The sequence below is a fragment of the Pristiophorus japonicus genome, chromosome 26 (genome assembly GCF_044704955.1).
Source record: "Pristiophorus japonicus isolate sPriJap1 chromosome 26, sPriJap1.hap1, whole genome shotgun sequence".
Classification (NCBI taxonomy): domain Eukaryota; kingdom Metazoa; phylum Chordata; class Chondrichthyes; family Pristiophoridae; genus Pristiophorus; species Pristiophorus japonicus.
Window position 1 is genome coordinate 4912627 of NC_092002.1, and position 17083 is coordinate 4929709.

The 17083-nt window shown below is 50.7% G+C and overlaps 1 protein-coding gene across 4 annotated transcripts in view; it reads left to right on the forward strand.

Annotated features, from left to right (window-relative positions):
* Positions 1-17083, forward strand: part of clip3 (CAP-GLY domain containing linker protein 3) — a 59234-nt gene that overhangs the window by 37386 nt on the left and 4765 nt on the right. For 3 of the 4 annotated variants that reach the window (XM_070867676.1, XM_070867680.1, XM_070867679.1), the window contains exons 9-13: positions 1672-1800; positions 5682-5816; positions 7928-8051; positions 9080-9144; positions 10337-10409. In XM_070867676.1, coding sequence (XP_070723777.1) covers positions 1672-1800; positions 5682-5816; positions 7928-8051; positions 9080-9144; positions 10337-10409 — 526 coding nt within the window. Of the gene's footprint in view, positions 1-1671; positions 1801-5681; positions 5817-7927; positions 8052-9079; positions 9145-10336; positions 10410-13655; positions 14030-17083 lie in introns of those variants that run through there. The other variant, XM_070867681.1, reaches the window with a different exon arrangement.

The following is a 17083-nucleotide window of genomic DNA, read 5'->3' on the forward strand; positions in this document are numbered from 1 at the left end:
CATCGCTCCACCATCGGTGGCCGTGCCTTCAGCTGCCTGGGCCCCAAGCTCTGGAATTCCCTCCCTAAACCCCTCCGCCTCTCTCTCCTCCTTTAAGACGCACCTTAAAACCTACCCACCTTCTTAATATCTCCTTATGTGTCGCGGTGTCAAACTTGGTCTGATCATATTCCTGTGAAGCGCCTTGGGATGTTTTACCACGTTAGAGGCACTAGATAAATGCAAAATGCTGTTGTAAACTCGAGAATACGAACCAAGTCCTCATAATTTAGCCCTTTGATCACTACCTGCAGGGGCCGTATGTAAGATGCCCCTGAGAATGTTGCAGGCCCTCCCAGATGCACGTACAAAACTGCCTTTAATTCAGCTCAAATTGACCCAGAGGCCACAGAAATGGCTGGCTTTGGACAGTGAAACACTCACATTAATGGTCGAGGCACATTCTTGACAGATTAGAGGAACTTTACCCTGCATCTGACCAGCGCTGTACTGAACCTGGACGTGTTTAACTATTGGGATCTTTCATTTAATGAATACAAAGAGCAAATCATCCAAAATCGCATATTTTCAATCTAGTTCAGAAGAAATTAGGTGACAACCATACTGTACCAACTGGGGTACTTTGACTGTGCTGTTACCTTCCCACCGCTATTCCACCAGCTGGGCACCGATCAGTGTCGCATCCAAGTAACCAGACTATTCAACTGTGGCAGGCGGTGAGGAGAATGAAAGCTGGGTTCCGTCACCTGTTTACACACAGTAGGAGCCACTGGAGCCCTTCCCTCACACCCCCGCCACATCTCCTCTCCAATTCGGAGCGTTGGGTCTAATTGTGAGGCACCTCCCAGTTGAAATGAGCTCCTGGCACCAATCACGGGTTGATTAGGAGAACCTCCCTGGTCTGTGTGATTTACCACCATACCAAGGGCTGGGTTTTCGGTTCTGCTCATTTTGGAGGGGTAACGTTAGCGCCTCCGTCAGCAACATTGGGCAGCTGGGCCCTGAGTGTGGGGCGGAGCGCGAAGGGAGGCGTTACACACCTCTCTCAGGGCGCTAGGTCGGCTGAGCAAAGGACAATCCCGAGCTAAACAGCCGGCCTCGGAGTACCCTGAGAGAGGCCTCGGGGAGAAAAAAATACCCGAAAATAAACCCACCAAAAACATTCCCCATAAATATCTCACGCCACCACATTAATTAAAAAACCAACCACACTTACCTGAGGTGGGCATTGCTTCTCTCACTGCAGCCGCTACAGGTCAGTCCGCCCGCTTTCCCAGGCGGTCCCACTAGGGGGCGCTACGGGGCACTATGGGTCGGGCCAAAAATTGAGCCGGTGTCCCAACCCAGGGGCATTGCACACCGGCTGGCCTCTCCAGGGTGGTAATGCTCCGTGCCCCGCCCGCTGAAACCGGCCCCGACACACCCCGGCGGGGCGCTGGAAGCTGGCCGCCCGCCCGGAAGAGCTCACCGCTGCTGTTGCCGTCCCTCCGGGGCGCTAACCGGGGCGGCAGAAGACCGGAAATCCAGCCAATCTTGCTACATTTAGCCCTGGGCTCGTGCGTTTCCAGGAGGCTGCGTTAGAATAGCTGCCGGATCAGACGGAAGCCGTTTCCTGAAGTGGTTGTGCTTTGCTTATTTTCTCTAAATATTGTGCACATTTTCTGTTAACAGGTTATTTTTCTCCGGTGTCTAAAATTAGCAAAATTCTTGATCAGACCCCTTCATCTGTAACATCGACACCCAAAACTCCCAGGATGCACTTCTCACGGATGACTGGGAAGACTAAGAAAGACAAAAAAGGTGTGCCGTCTCTATTTGAATTGCCCATTGTTTGATGAATGTTGAAGTATTTGCCACCCTTGATTCGTACCTCCCAGAAACAGCTCAGTGTGCCTCACATGTGCGCTGACTGTTGGGATGTGATCAATCGCAACAGCCAATTCGAGCTCGGGAAGATCTCTCAAACACCAGTGAGGGGAAAGACCTCACTGGTGTTTGCTTTCTTTTCTGGCGTTTGGTTGAGGGATGAGCCCGGGAGAAGTCTGGTCTTTCAATGGTGCCGTACTCTCAGCGGGCCGGGGCCACTGGAGGGAGCAGCGTACGGCGGTATATCACCGCAGGGAGCAGTGCGTGTTGCTGCAGGAGGGCGACGGCTGACTGCAGTGTGGGCAGGTACAGCAGGAGCGGCGAGGGTCGGGGCGAAGGAGCGGCGAGAGATCGTAGAGGGACGTGATCGGGGGCCCGGGAGAGGCGAGAGTTCGGGGCCCAGGAGAGGCGAGGGGCCCAGGGGCAGCACGGGCCCAGCCCACACTGTGCGATATGTGGGCCAACTGGGTCCGTGCAGCAGAGCTGGTCTCCAGTCGTCCTGGTTAACCCTTGCCCCTGGACCAAGACCTCGCTCTGTCAAGCCCCGTGTGGTGGCTGGTGTGCAACGGTCACCCCACGTTAAAACAATCCACCCACAGGCATCTTCCACCCTTCAGGATGCAGTTTGGGATCTGGAATATTAGGCCCTTCATTGAAACACCTGTGAACCTATCCCTTTTCAGCGTGGAAGCAAGTCATCCTCGATATGAGGGACTGCCAATGACTCTCAGTAGGGACTACACTCAGAGAGCACAGGCCATTAAAACCAACACTGCAGTGTCGTCGCTCTAGTTTTAAACATTGCTTCTTGCCGGGAGCAATAGAAACATAGAAAGTAGGTGCAGGAGTAGGACATTCGGCCCTTCGAGCCTGCACCACCATTCAATATGATCATGGCTGATCATAAATAGTGTTAACCTGTACCAAAGGAGCAGGCAGATGAGGCTTCAGTTTAACATCTCATCTGAGCGTCGGCATTTCCGACAGTGCAGCGCTCCCTCAGCACTGCCCCTCCGACAGTGCAGCGCTCCCTCAGCACTGCCCCTCCGACAGTGCGGCGCTCCCTCAGCACTGCCCCTCCGACAGTGCGGCGCTCCCTCAGTACTGCCCCTCCGACAGTGCAACACTGCTTCAGTACTGCCGCTCCGACAGTGCGGCGCTCCCTCAGTACTGCCGCTCCGACAGTGCAGCACTCCCTCAGTACTGCCCCTCCGACAGTGCAGCACTCCCTCAGCACTGCCCCTCCGACACTGCGGCGCTCCCTCAGCACTGCCCCTCCGACTGTGCAGCACTCCCTCAGTACTGCCCCTCCGACAATGCAGCACTCCTTCACTACTGCCCCTCCGACAGTGCGGCAATCCCTCAGCATTGCCCCTCCGACAGTGCGGCACTCCCTCAGCATTGCCCCTCCAACAGTGCGGATTCCCTCAGTACCGCCCCTCCGACAGTGTGGCGCTCCCTCAGCACTGCCCCTCCGACAGTGCGGCACTCCTTCAGTACTGCCCCTCCGATAGTGTGGCGCTCCCTCAGCACTGCCCCTTCGACAGTGCAGCACACCCTCAGTACTGTCCTTCTGACAATGCGGCACTCCCTCAGCATTGCCCCTCCGACAGTGGGGCGCTCCCTCAGTATTGCCCCTCCGACAGTGTGGTGCTCCCTCAGCACCGCCCCTCCGACAGTGCGACGCTCCCTCAGTACTGTCCCTCCGACAGTGCAGCGCTCCCTGAGTACTGCCCCTCCGACAGTGCGACGCTCCCTCAGTACTGTCCCTCCGACAGTGCAGCGCTCCCTCAGTACTGCCCCTCCGACAGTGCAGCGCTCCCTCAGTACTGCACTGGGAGTGTCAGCCTAGATTTTTGTGCTCAAGTCCCTGGAGTGGGGCTTGAACCCACAACCTTATGGCTCGGAGGTGAGAGAGAGAGAGCTACTCACTGAGTCAAGTTAACACCAGCTGAGTTTGTTGGGTCAAAACTAGAGAAGGACAAAGTGAATCTGATTTAGCCCCTGACCAGAATTTTGGCGACTTAAAATCCCAATGGCACCCTGCAAATCTTGACCTTGGGGAGTTACAGCACTTTGTACATCAAGTTGGGTTTAAACATTTTGTGATCTCTTCGAAAACCAGTGAGATTCTACAGCAGGAGGTTACCTGAATTGAGATTGTTTAAAATCTGAAGTTAAGCGCACATGAAAGTACATTGAAAAAAAAAATGCAATTAATTATGAAAATAATTAACGAGAAAAGCGATGAAGATTGATCAGACAGAGAATGGTAGACACCCAGAGACCGTCACAGGTGTACAATGCTTCATGTAGAGAGATAGCTTCCTCTGCTTCGCTAATGTTAATGAAAAGATCAGTAGAAAAATAAAGCCAGGAAAAGCTACAGAATAATGGATCAGGCAGTGATCTTACCCAGTGTTCCCATGGTATATAAAGTTGAGGCACCTTATGGCGATGTAAATGTATATAACAACGCTCCTTTAATACACATAGGTTTCATTTAATCTGATTGAGAACAGGCGAAAATATTCGAGTGAATATTATTTGTGTGCCCTTTTTATGGCAGTCATGAACATGTTAATTTCAATTAAGGGAATTCAAAACCCATCGTTAATTAAATTGTTAAATCCTAGCTAAGACAGTGTGTGCAATAAAAAAACTTCATCGCCTCTCTCAGTATTTATTTTAGTCTCTCTCCTGATTGTCAGTTATTCTGGCAACTCCATGATACACAGGCTGCTGGTGTAAGGGTCTCCGTACTGGCTAAGCCTGCACCTGTAAAGGAGAAAGACTTGGATTTATATAGCGCCTTTCATGACCACCGGATGTCTCAAAGCGCTTTACAGCCAATAAAGTACTTTTTGGAGTGTAGTCACTGTTGTAATGCAGGAAATGCAGCAGCCAATTTGCGCACAGCAAGCTCCCACAAACAGCAATGTGATAATGACCTATTTTTATGTTATTATAATTGAGGTATAAATATTGGCTAGGACACAGTTCTTCTTTGAAATAGTGCCATGGGATCTTTTACATCGACCTGAGAGGGTAGATGGGGCCTTGGTTTAACGTCTCATCCGAAAGACGGCCCCTCTGTCAGTGCGGCGCTCCCTCAGTACTGCTCCTCCGACAGTGCGATGCTCCCTCAGTACTGCCCCTCCGACAGTGCAGTGCTTCCTCAGTACTGCCCCTCCGACAGTGCGGCGCTCCCTCAGTACTGCCCCTCCGACAGTGCGGCGCTCCCTCAGTACTGCCCCTCCGACAGTGCGGCGCTGCCTCAGTACTGCCCCTCCGACAGTGCGGCGCTGCCTCAGTACTGCCCCTCCGACAGTGCGGCGCTGCCTCAGTACTGCCCCTCCGACAGTGCAGCGCTTCCTCAGTACTGCCCCTCCGACAGTGCGGCGCTCCTTCAGTACTGCCCCTCCGACAGTGCGGCGCTCCCTCAGTACTGCCCCTCCAACAGTGCGGCGCTCCCTCAGTACTGCCCCTCCAACAGTGCGGCGCTTCCTCAGTACTGCCCCTCCAACAGTACGGCGCTCCCTTAGTACTGCACTGGGAGTTTCAGCCTCGATTTGTTTTGTGCTCAAGTCTCTGGAGTGGGACTTAAACCCACAACCTTCTGACTCAGAGGCGGGTGTGCTGTCCACTGAGCCACGGCTGACACTGTGTACCCAATTGATGGTGCTTTCCTGCTGTTGGGGCTCCCTGATTGATCCAAAGGTTTGCAAGGAATGAGCCACTCTGTGAGGTGCAGCTGAGTGTCTGTGTCTCCATTGACGCCGCCTCCAGTTTATATCTGCTCTGTTTCTCCTCAGCCCTGCGAAGGAAGTCTCTGTCCGTGGGAAGCCTTGATCGGGAGGGCCTGAAGATCGAGATTGGAGACCAAGTGTTGGTGGCAGGACAGAAACCAGGAATAATTCGCTATTATGGTAAAACCGATTTTGCCCCAGGTGAGTGAAGCCATTAAGAGAACATGTGCAGAGTGGAGATGTGGGAGGTTGCTCTGATCTTACGTTGTGGCTTCGATCTCAGTAGCAGCTACTAGCCATCAACCATCAGTTCTTGCTCATGCGAATGTTTCTGGGGCTCAAGAAAAGGGGAAGGAAAGGCTGGGACTCTTAATCCCAGTGGGGCTGAATGGCCTGTTTCTGGGCTGTAAATACGATGTAAGACTATGGGCTGGATTTCCGGCTTTGCTGATTTCGGGGCGGTAAAGTTTGCGCCCGGGAACAGTTTGCACCTCAGTCAGTAACATTGGGTAGCTGGGCCCTGAGTGTGGGGCGCAGCAGTAAGGGAGGCGTTGTACACCTCTCTTGGGGCGTTGCGTGGGAAACTCCCGGGCTAAAGAGTCGGGCCGGGAGCGCTCCGGGGTAGAAAAAAAAACCTGAAAAAAACGCACCAAAAACATTCCCAATAACCCACGCCACAACATAAATCGCAAACAAATTAAAAGAAGAAACAAACACACTTTCCTCAGGACAGCATTACTTACCTTGCTGGGCGGCAGAGTTGGACCGTCCGATTTCACCGGCGGGGAGGACGGACCGAGCGGGAGTCAAAAGACATGCTGGTGTCGCAACCAGGGGCGTTGCACACCAGCGCAGCTCTTCCAGGCAGTACTGCTCCACGCCATCGTAAAACCGGCCTCCGCTGGCCGCTGGAGGCTGACCTCCCGCTCAGGAGACCTCCTCGCTGCCGATCCGGGGCGAAAAACGGAACACAAAGGACCGGATAATCCACCCCTGCGTATGTAAGATTGATGGCACAGTTGAATCTCTTGGATATACAACGCTCTATCCCTTCATCCAAGTCATTGATAGAATGGTGAGAAGCTGGGACCCCAGTCACACACTACAGGAGGCCAAGAGGGCTGGTTGGGTGTCTAGCTGCAGTTACCAATGTCCACTCTGATCAAGTCTCTGGGGACGTGTGCAAGGGCACTCTGCTAACTCAGTTTAGCCTCCTGTTGCCTTTGCACAGCAACAGTAGGAATAGTGGCAACTTGGTTATTTACTGACCTAATATTCCCAAGATCTGGACTAATGATCCAGAGACCTGAGTCCTCATCCCACCACGGCAGCCGGGGAATTTAAATTCAATTAAATAAATCTGGAATAAAAAGATAGTGTCAGTAATGGTGACCATTGATTACCGGATTGTCATAAAAACCCATCGGGTTCACTTTAGGGAAGGAAATCTGCTGCCCTTACCCATCTGGCCGATATGTTGACTCTTAACTGACCTCTGAAATGGCCTAACAAGCCACTCAGTTATAAAAAAGGCGGCTCACCATCACCTTCTCGAGGGCAATTAGGGATCGGCAATAAATGCTGGCCTTGCCAGCGAAGCCCACATCCTGAGAATGAATAATAAAAAAAGAGGCTGAGGTCAGGGAATTGGGGTGTGGCGGGGAGCCTTGCAATTAGCTTCATTCAGGTGTGATTTCAGATTTATGTATAATGGGAGTTGATAGAAATGGTACAGAGCTGGAGCTCCACAGTATTGGGCCCTGACAGGAGGTGACTCATGGGGGAACCTCAGTCAGATATTTCCAATTTCCAGTGCACACAGTGTAATGTATGCACCTGTGGGTGGGGTTTGTAGAGCTGTTGCATTGTGAGTGGCTTAGCCAGTCATGTGATGTTCACAAGACTCAGTAAAACCCCGGCCCGTTTGCAGTTGTGAGTTAGTGGATGAACTGGTAATGTGCAGCGTGATTGTTAAACCTTTGTTAATAAACTAACTAGTTCTTAATAATGATGTGCTGCTATGAATTCTTAAGCAACGAACCCATGAAGCAAATACATTAGAGGAGGCAACTTCTTCATCTGTAATATCTGCCGAAGGGATTGTCAGACTGGAAACATTAACCCTACGTTCCTCTCTCCGCAGGCGCTCCCTGACCTGCTGGGCCTTTCCGGCATTTTCCGATTGTTATTTGTTACTTCTGGTGCTACAGCGATTATTTGAAGTGTGCTGACTGCTGCCTGATTGTCAAACGGCTGTTCGTACCGGGTTTATCTGTCATAAAGCGAAGCTATTTTCTCCTTTTCTCTCGCAGGGTACTGGTATGGAATCGAGTTGGACAAGGCGACGGGGAAACACGATGGCTCGGTGTTTGGCGTGCGATATTATACTTGCTCCCCAAAGTACGGCGTGTTTGCCCCTCCCTCCAGAGTGCAGAGGTAGCTCTCAGTAGCCAATCAGCTGTTGTGGTCGGGTGTCCAGCGATTTAAAGGGCCCATGCACCCAGGGGCGGATTAACCACGGGGCGGATGGGGCTGCAGCCCCAGGCCCACCAAATAAATGTAGGAAAAAATAGGCTGAATAGAATTGACAATAAGAGAGGAAAAACAAGACCGAGGGAAATAGGTTCACTTGTTTATACCTCGACACAGAAGTACCGATATACACTAATGTACCTATATACACTAATGTACCTATGTACAGAAGTCCCTATATTCACTAATGTACCTATATACACTAATGTACCTATGTACAGAAGTACCTATATATACTAACGTACCTATATACAGAAGTCCCTATATACACTAATGTACCTATATACAGAAGTCCCTATATATACTCATGTACCTATATACAGAACAGAATATGTACTAGTCTGTTTTATTTCACATGTTATTGAGAGAAATTTGCATATATGTCTCGGAATCTAGTTACCAGATCCAGAATATATAGCTACTTGATACAGAATATATGCTTTCATTGTTGAATATCCTGGCCTATGTTTTCATACTCGGAATCAGAATCATATACAGAATGTAATGAACATGAACAAAGATAACTATCGGCCCGTGTGGATCAGTTTGCCCCAGGCCCATAATCCAGCCCTGCTCACGACGTAGTCTCATTGAAAATGTCCCCAACTGGCGCAAATAGTTTGCCTCTTTCTTGTTCCAGCCGAGGAGGAGCCTTGACTTGCCGGCACTCACCAACTCCTTGTATGTTGGTTGATGGTAAAGATCTTCCAAAGGCATCACTGGTTAAAGGCGGTTCTGGCTCCTGTGTCTGTTTATACCTCGACCGTGTCATCCATGGCTCAGTGGGCAGCACTCTCGCCTCTGAGCCACAAGGTTGTGGGTTCAAGTCCCACTCTGGGCGGGCGGGGGCATTAATAGCCAGTTATAGAGCAGCATTGTGGGGAGAGATTTCAAACTAGCAATTTTTGTTTTCTCTCCTCCTTCCATTCCAGGATCGCTGGCCCTAAAGCTCCTCCGACTGACGGGAGCTTCGGCAAAAAAATTCACCAAGTAACAAGTAAGTTTTTATATTACTTTAGCCACGCGAGAAAGCAGATTTCATCATTAGAGTCCCACAGAAGGAGGCCATTTGGTCCATTGTGCCTGTGCTGGCTGAAAGAGCGATCCGATTAGTCCCAGTTCCCACCGCTCTTTCACCACTCCCGTTTAAATCGTAAAATCCCGTAGATTGTTGGAGGGAAGGAGTTCCACGGTTCCAACGAGATGCCACGAAGAATTTTGATTTCAAGGCAATGAGGACTTGGGGAGCTTTGAGAGTGCTCCTTAATTTGGGCCACATTCTGGATCGTTTTGTGCTCTGGAGACATGTCCACCGACTCTGTCCCTGCCTCCTTTGCACACCTCCCATCTCTTGTCTCACGGGGTTTGATCAGAAGTGGAACCCCCTGCGCCCTCCCCGACCGGGAAATTGCGATTGCTGTCGCTCACAGGAAGTCGAGCGTAATGTCGTGGGCTCCACTGCCCCCTTGGGGCGGGTTCGGGAGGCCGCGGAACGCTGGCGCGTTTCAAGGGGAGAGGGCCGCTGTGAGCTCTACAGGCCCTTTGAAGGCCTCTGCTTGGCCACCAGGGTTGCACGGTGCTGTGGCCACATCCCGGCACCGAGAGGGAGTGCTGAGATTCACCATGACAGCCCAGACCCTGTGAAAGGAGCGGCGAACAGCCTGACCACTAATAGGAGGGGAAATAAAAGACGGCAGCGCGTTGCGCTCCTCCCCTTTAAGGTGCACCCCGCGATGGGCAACGCAGGGTGGAAAGGGGTCACCCCACATGTCGATGATGTCATCGGCGGAGGCGCGGCAGTCTGGGGCACTGACATTTCATGCTTCCTCTAACTGCCGCGCAATTTTGCGTGAGCTGGTAACGCCCCCCCCCCCCCCACCAGCGAAAACAGTTTTGCGCCCCCTGGAGGCGCTAATGAATGGAGCAGAACAGGGGAATTTCGGACCCATAGTGCCTTCCTAGCTACCAGAAAGTGGGCTTTGATTGCACGGGTATGGAATGCATTGAACCCGGGTCCCAGGAGTAACCGAGGGATCTGCTGACCCGTTGCACCACCCAGTCCTGTATCTGGGCGAAATTTGAACCTGTTACCAAAGGTGTAGGGTATGCGGAGCAAGATGTGGAGCTGCGCTGAAGAGTGCATGTTGTAGCTCTGGCGTGACCTCTGCCTTCACCTTCTGTTTCCATAGTGACTCAACCCAAGAGGAACTTAGCAGCTGTGCGGACTCCCAAAGACATCGCATCAGAGAGCTCCATATCCAGGTAAAGCAATGTCCTGCATCGGTCAGGTATCCTGTGTGCATTTATAAATAAGCAGTGCAAGGATAGTGAACGTTACCTCCTCTTCTCCACCTCCGGACTCTATGCCACCTACCTCCCCTTCTGCCTCCTGACTTTGCAGCCTATCATTTCAACATTAGACAGGAACAGAGGCCTAGAGGACAACATGGCCCACCTTGCTCAGCAACAATAACACTCTCCATCTCTCATTCCCCTTCCTCTGTCTCCCCCTCCTGTGTACACCTCTCACCTCTTGTCTCCTCCCAGATCACCCCTCCTTGCCACCTCCTCTCTCCCCGTCATATCTGAATGTTTGAACACTTGAAATGACTCACCAAGGCTTCTTCGGCAGCACCTCCCAAACCCGCGACCTCCACCACCTAGAAGGACAAGGGCAGTGGGCGCATGGGAACACCACCACCACAAAGTTCCCCTTCACAAATTACACACCATTCTGACTTGGAAATATATCGGCCGTTTCTTCATCATTGCTGGGGCAAATTCCTGGAACTCCCTCCCCAACAGCACTGTGGGAGCACCTTCACCACACGGACTGCAGCGATTCAAGAAGGCGGCTCACCACCACCTTCTCAAGGGGCAATTAGGGATGGGCAATAAATGCCGGCCTTGCCAGCGACGCCCACATCCCGGAACCAATTAAAAAAAATTAACTAGCTAACTCTTTGTTGATCAGACATGCACTTTCTATTAAGGGTGACTGAATGCAAATGGAGGACTTCCTCCCCAAGCCTAGCCCAGGGTGGGGGCAGCGGAGTGGGAGGGGGTGAGGCTTTTGTCAGTTCCCCTATGGCCGACACCAGCAACTCAGCACATAACCTCAGTCTTGTCCTTAACCAATGTGTACTTCATACCAGGAGTGGGAACTTGGGGTTTGTTTTTTTATTAGCCTCACTAGCCTCGAGGTGCTGAGGCGAAATTAACGACCAACTCCAGTCCCATTGTGTAAGTTAACTCATCCGGCTGGGAATTTAATGTGGACCCTTCAGTTTGTGCGGTTTGACAAAATCTTTACCCATTCAGACTCTGAGGGTTGTAAAAAAAATATATATATATCTTCCCTGAGCAAAAGTTAAATCCACATATAATAAAAATCGGTTTAATCTTTAACTTAGAATAAGGGGTCGTCCATTTAAAATGGAGATGAGGAGGAATTTCTTCTCTCTGGGGGTTGTAAATCTGTGGAATTCGCTGCCTCAGAGAGCTGTGGAAGCTGGGACATTGAATACATTTAAGACAGAAATAGACAGTTTCTTAACCGATAAGGGGATAAGGGGTTATGGGGCACGGGCAGGGAAATAGCCCTGAGTCCATGATCGGATCAGCCATGATCGTATTAAATGGCGGAGCAGGCTCGAGGGGCTGCATGGCCGACTCCTGCTCCTATTTCTTATGTTCTTAACACCATTAGTCATTTAAACATTAGCCGCACGATCGCTAGTACTGTCAGTGCTGTGATGATAATTTGGGGTGTGTGTTAGAGAACTTCTATTCACGTCTGTGGCGGGGCAAGGGGATGTCGAAACACATTGCACAACAAAGTAGGTTCAACTCTAACAGTTTCTTACGCAGTAACTTCCCGGTGCCCGGGGGTAACTGCAGGGCAATGGAAATGTACAGAGTTGAGTTACATCAGACTGGCGGATGCAAAGCAGACTTGTCGGAGAGGCTGGAGGACCGGTACGTGCCGGGGGGACTTCAGAGGTGGAGAAAATAACTTGCCAAATGAGGAGAGAAAGATGAGTTTTTATTTTTACATTAATGTAACTCACTTTGAAAGGTGATTTTATAGGCGTCATGAAATTGGAACTGAATTTAAACCTGCTGTCAAACAATTTGATTCTAAACAATCTCTTGTTACTTCCAAGATTCGACCTCTCACAGTGACCCGTGCGGCTGATAAGTCTTGAGTGTGTTGGCTGGCAGTAGATTTGTGTATGCGTTAGACCTGGTCTTGAACCCCAATGGGTTCTGAAGGGGCTCTGGCCCCCCCCCCCGGAGTGGTTTGTTTTGGATTCAGCAATTTCTGATTGCAAGCCACAAATTGCTGGACGTGAAGAAACCGAGCTCTCCGTCCCTATCCAACGTGGTGGCAGGCAGCCTGGCGCTTGAGCAGCAAACGGAGAGAGGGAGGGAACTACCACCATGTTGGATAGGCCACCGCTCTTGGTAACGGGCTTGGGCTGTTTATAAGTTGCTGCTTATAAGTTTGTTTTTCCTTCCCTTCTCATCTTTGCCAGCGTGTTTCCCAGAGAGCAGCTACTTCAATCTCCTGGGCAAATTCTAGGGCGCCCGAGATCAGGGGTGTGATTCACAGTGCTCTCTCACTAAGTCACTGTTGCACGGACAGGAAAATCATTTGGGGAGAGGCCTCCACTCTCAAATCAGTTCTGTTTTAAGCGATCCCCAAAACTCTGGTTCAAAATGGCGACTGTTTCTTGTTTCCATTGTCCTATTTTTTTAAAAATAAAATAGTTTTGCACATTTTTAGTCCAGTTTTCAACACAATTTATGTGACTGCAGGCCAGCAGTTACATTTGGGCTCAGAGTCCCTGGGGGCAAATCGACCAGAGTTCTCGCCTCTGGCCACTGTCCAGCGGTTAACGAGCACGTGTGACGGTCCGATGAGGACACGATCGTGTGTAACTGCAACGCTGCGGAGGGGTGGGTCATCTGCCGACACTCACCGTCCAGCCTCGCAAGTGGAGGTTGGCCAGTCTGGCGAGGTAACGAGAGGGCGGGTATTAAACTTCATGGCAGCAAGTGCGGAAGGGAAAAAAACAGCGGTAATTGGGGGGGGGGGGGGGTTGGAATCCAACACGTGCTCCAGTGCCTCCCCTCCCCCCACCCCCCGGGACCCCCTGTTCCGCTGCTGGTGAGATTTAAGCCACAAACCCAGGACCCTGTGAGCTAAAACCAGGAATATTGCAGGCTGGTTGACTTTGGCCACTGGGATTCCTGCTCTTCTGTGGTGTTCAGTTCTTGTTACAACCCTCTGTCTCTCTTTGCCCCCCCCACCCCCCGTGATTTCGTGAGGGAACACTGTGTTACATTGTTAATAAGAGATTGATAATATAAATTAACCCTTTGAAGGCCATGGGGGTTCTCGATGCAGTCTTGTGATGTGTACAGGACACACACCATTGCTTGTTCTCTATTGCACGCTGGCTCTCTTTGCACTGGTGAAATCACTTTTTTTTTTCCTTGAAGGTAATGATGACACGGCCACAAGGGAATATTTTGTCAAGAACATGCGGAACTCAAAGGGTTAATTGAAAGGGAGAATCTCGCCATCTGTGCACCTTCTAAATATCAAACTTTCAACCCAAAATTTGTCTGAAGTACTCTTTTAATGTCATTGGTTGCTGTTTTGAGCGATTGTTGTTTAGATGCTGAATGCTGATCAAGAGCTTTGAAAAGGGGTTTCTGAGTCGTGACAAGGGAGCTGGATTAACACAATACAGCCAGATATGCACAAAAAAAAATCTTTCATGCAATAAAATTCGTAACTTCTGCTTGAACTTTCTATCTATAAAATTGTACTTCCCGTTGGCAAGTTTTGTGAACCAGCGTGTCAACTTTTGCCCATTACAAGTTCCGATGTCCACATTTATAATGGGAATTGACCACGTGAGCTCGTGCTGTAATTACACCATCCTGGCAGTGATGGCGCTGGAGTGCCACAGTTTTGGCTCGGCCTGTGCTCGAACCAACTCTGCTTCCCAAACTCCTTTCAGTTTTGCTGCTTAACTATCAATAATATCAGAATTGAAGTATAATATAAAAAATAAGGACCAAATGTATGACTTTAAAATGGGGACTGGTCCAATTATTAACCTGAATGCACTCCAGTGCAGTGCTGAAGGAACGCCGCACTGTCGGAGGTGCTGTCTTTCAGATGAGACGTTAAACCGAGGCCCCGTCTGCTCTCTCAGGTGGACGCAAAAGATCCCGGGGCACTAATTCGAAGAAGAGCAGGGGCGTTCTCCCCGGTGTCCTGGGGCCAATATTTATCCTAAAACCAACATAACAAAAACAGATGATCTGGTCATTATCACATTGCTGTGTGTGGGAGCTTGCTGTGCGCAAATTGGCTGCTGCATTCCCCACATTACATCAGTGACTACACTCCAAAAGTACTTCATTGGCTGTAAAGTGCTTCGAGATGCCCGGTGGACATGAAAGACGCTATAGAAATGCAAGTCTTTTTGAAGACTAATGTTGGTCTTGATCCCAATTAATAACGGAACTATCTGTGCATTGATGGTCATAGTCCTGCTCTGTGATTTTAATAACAAATGTGGTGACACATTTGTATGAAATGCCTTTATTATTTTAATCCACTGAATGTTGATAAACCGTAGAGCGAGGATGTCATACAAGGCATGTGTTTGTTAATATTACACCCCAGGACTCCAGCCGGGTGTGTCTGTTGGTGTTGGTTCAGCTCTCTCGCATGGGGTCACACTCAGTGTCCAGCTCCCTCAGCGATGTCATCAGCACTCAACAGTTAGCGGCGTTATCGCCACGGTAACTTTAACTCGAGGCGCTTTCATTGATTGTGTTGGTGCACGGGAGTGTGGAGTGGTAATGTCACCCCACCCCTCCCCCCTCCCCGCAAGACCCTTATCAGTCCGGGTCAAGGCAACCGATAGAAATCCAGGGGCAACGAGAGCGGGGGGGGGGGGGAAATATCCTCAAGAGCCTCACGGACCAGGCCCAGCCCCCACTCTGGGCTGATTAACCAGCAGCTACGCTGCTCTCAAAGTGACTTACCCACGAGACGTTCCTTAATTTCTTCCTTTGGAGTCTGCTCTGTGGCACGGGAGGTGCAGCCTGTTTGGGGGGGTGGCGAGGGGCGCTGGGCAGAGGTGGGCAGGGAGGAAGTGCGGGCCACAAACCCTGGCACCAGCACTCCACACATTGAAGCCCATAGAGGGGCCCATTGTGCCACCCAATTGGAAACCCTTGGTTAAAATTGAACTGGTTTGCCATCTAGAAACAAGAGTGGATGGCGAGATTTCCCTTTCCTTGTCAAAGGATGATCCTTGCTGTTGGGAGTACTGTTCTGAGTCACTGCTATCTTACAGGCTTATTAAAATACTTCAGAATAGTACTTTTGGATTTTCTGAAGAAACCCACATCTAATAATCTGTAACCACTGGTATGTTGATAGGAAGATTCTATTTTATATTTATTAACGACCTTTGGAACTGTTTTTGTGTGAAGGAGTTGATGATGTAGCTGGTGGCTCCTCCAGGGCAGTGTATGTTAAAGGGAGTTTGCGTAGGGGGAAAACCATGGATTTTGTTTCGGCCGTGACATAAAGCTGTGTCGCCCAACCTTTGTCTCCCACCCAGTTTTGCCGCGTGGCCTGTTTGGTGCCCAGGCAAACAAGTCGGACTTGGCTGGTGAACCTGCTGCCCGGGGATGGAATCGAGCAGCGTGGGCGAGTTGACGTCATAGCCTCGGGGCTGGGTGGGGTGAGGGCTAGGTTTTTGATCCAGCTGGAAAACGTGCTCATTTGGACGACCCGTGAGGACTGGAATTGATGCAAGCCTCCACCTTGTCAATAGCCCCGTTGACACTCACTGGCTCTGAAGAATGGCCCGCTGGGGGGGGGGGGGGGGTGAGGGTGGCCATCGAACTGTGCCCGAAGGGGAGTTGGCACCTTCCCGGCAGGAGGCAGGGAAAACGACCTGCCAAACACCTTCCTGAGTTGGCGTGGCGAGTTTTGATTATGCTGATTGAACCCCAGAGGAGCCGCAAGCTCTTGATTCCATTGCTGCCCTTCCGTCGGCCTTTTGTCTGTTTTATCGCAGGTTTTTGTGTTCATACTCTCCAATTTCCAAACGTGTACTTGGGTGTGTTGAGGACTTTCCTCAGGATCTGCGAGCAGTGTGTGATAATCCAGGAAAAGTTCCAAGTTCTCCCGACATCACGTTTTTTAAAATCAGTGTTGAAACATTCAGGACATGACGTAGGGATCAATCGGTCTGCTTGCCTTTGACTGAGCAGCGCCCAGATCACTGGGCTTTGCACAACTCTTATCCCATTGACTGTTGGCATAGCTCGAGCACAATCCCTGGGTGCCAACATGTGCCACTTCATTTCCTTGGCAACGGGGGAAATTGGCATGCACGAATAAAATGTTAAAAAAAACCACACTTTTTTAACGTCCCTGTGATTTTTGTCCTGAGTTCCTCGGAGCAGTGTCCAAGAGATTAAATGCTGGGGACTCTGGGCAGCCCTGGAGGGCTGAGGTGGCGGAAGCAGAGTTCGATGACACAGTCTCAAATCGTAAACCCCGACCTTCATCGTGCACATGACCCTGTGACCTGGTCCGACCTGGACAATGGGCCTCATTCTGCCTTTAGACCTTTGAGTCTGCGCAGTGACGGTCCTTACTCGGTGCTGTTCCGTTTCCTGTTTCTGTGCGCTGATTCTGTCCAAAGTCGAGCTCGCCAGGACAGAGTTTGGAGTCAAGTGGATAGTCGGACCTGAAACTAAAAGCTTGAAGTCCAGGCATCCGCTCGCTGCCTGTCTGCGATACACCGTGCTCCCTCACACACGCTTATCAGCCCGTCACAGGATCAGGAGAATCTGCTCACGTGTCGACAATCTGCACACACACCGGA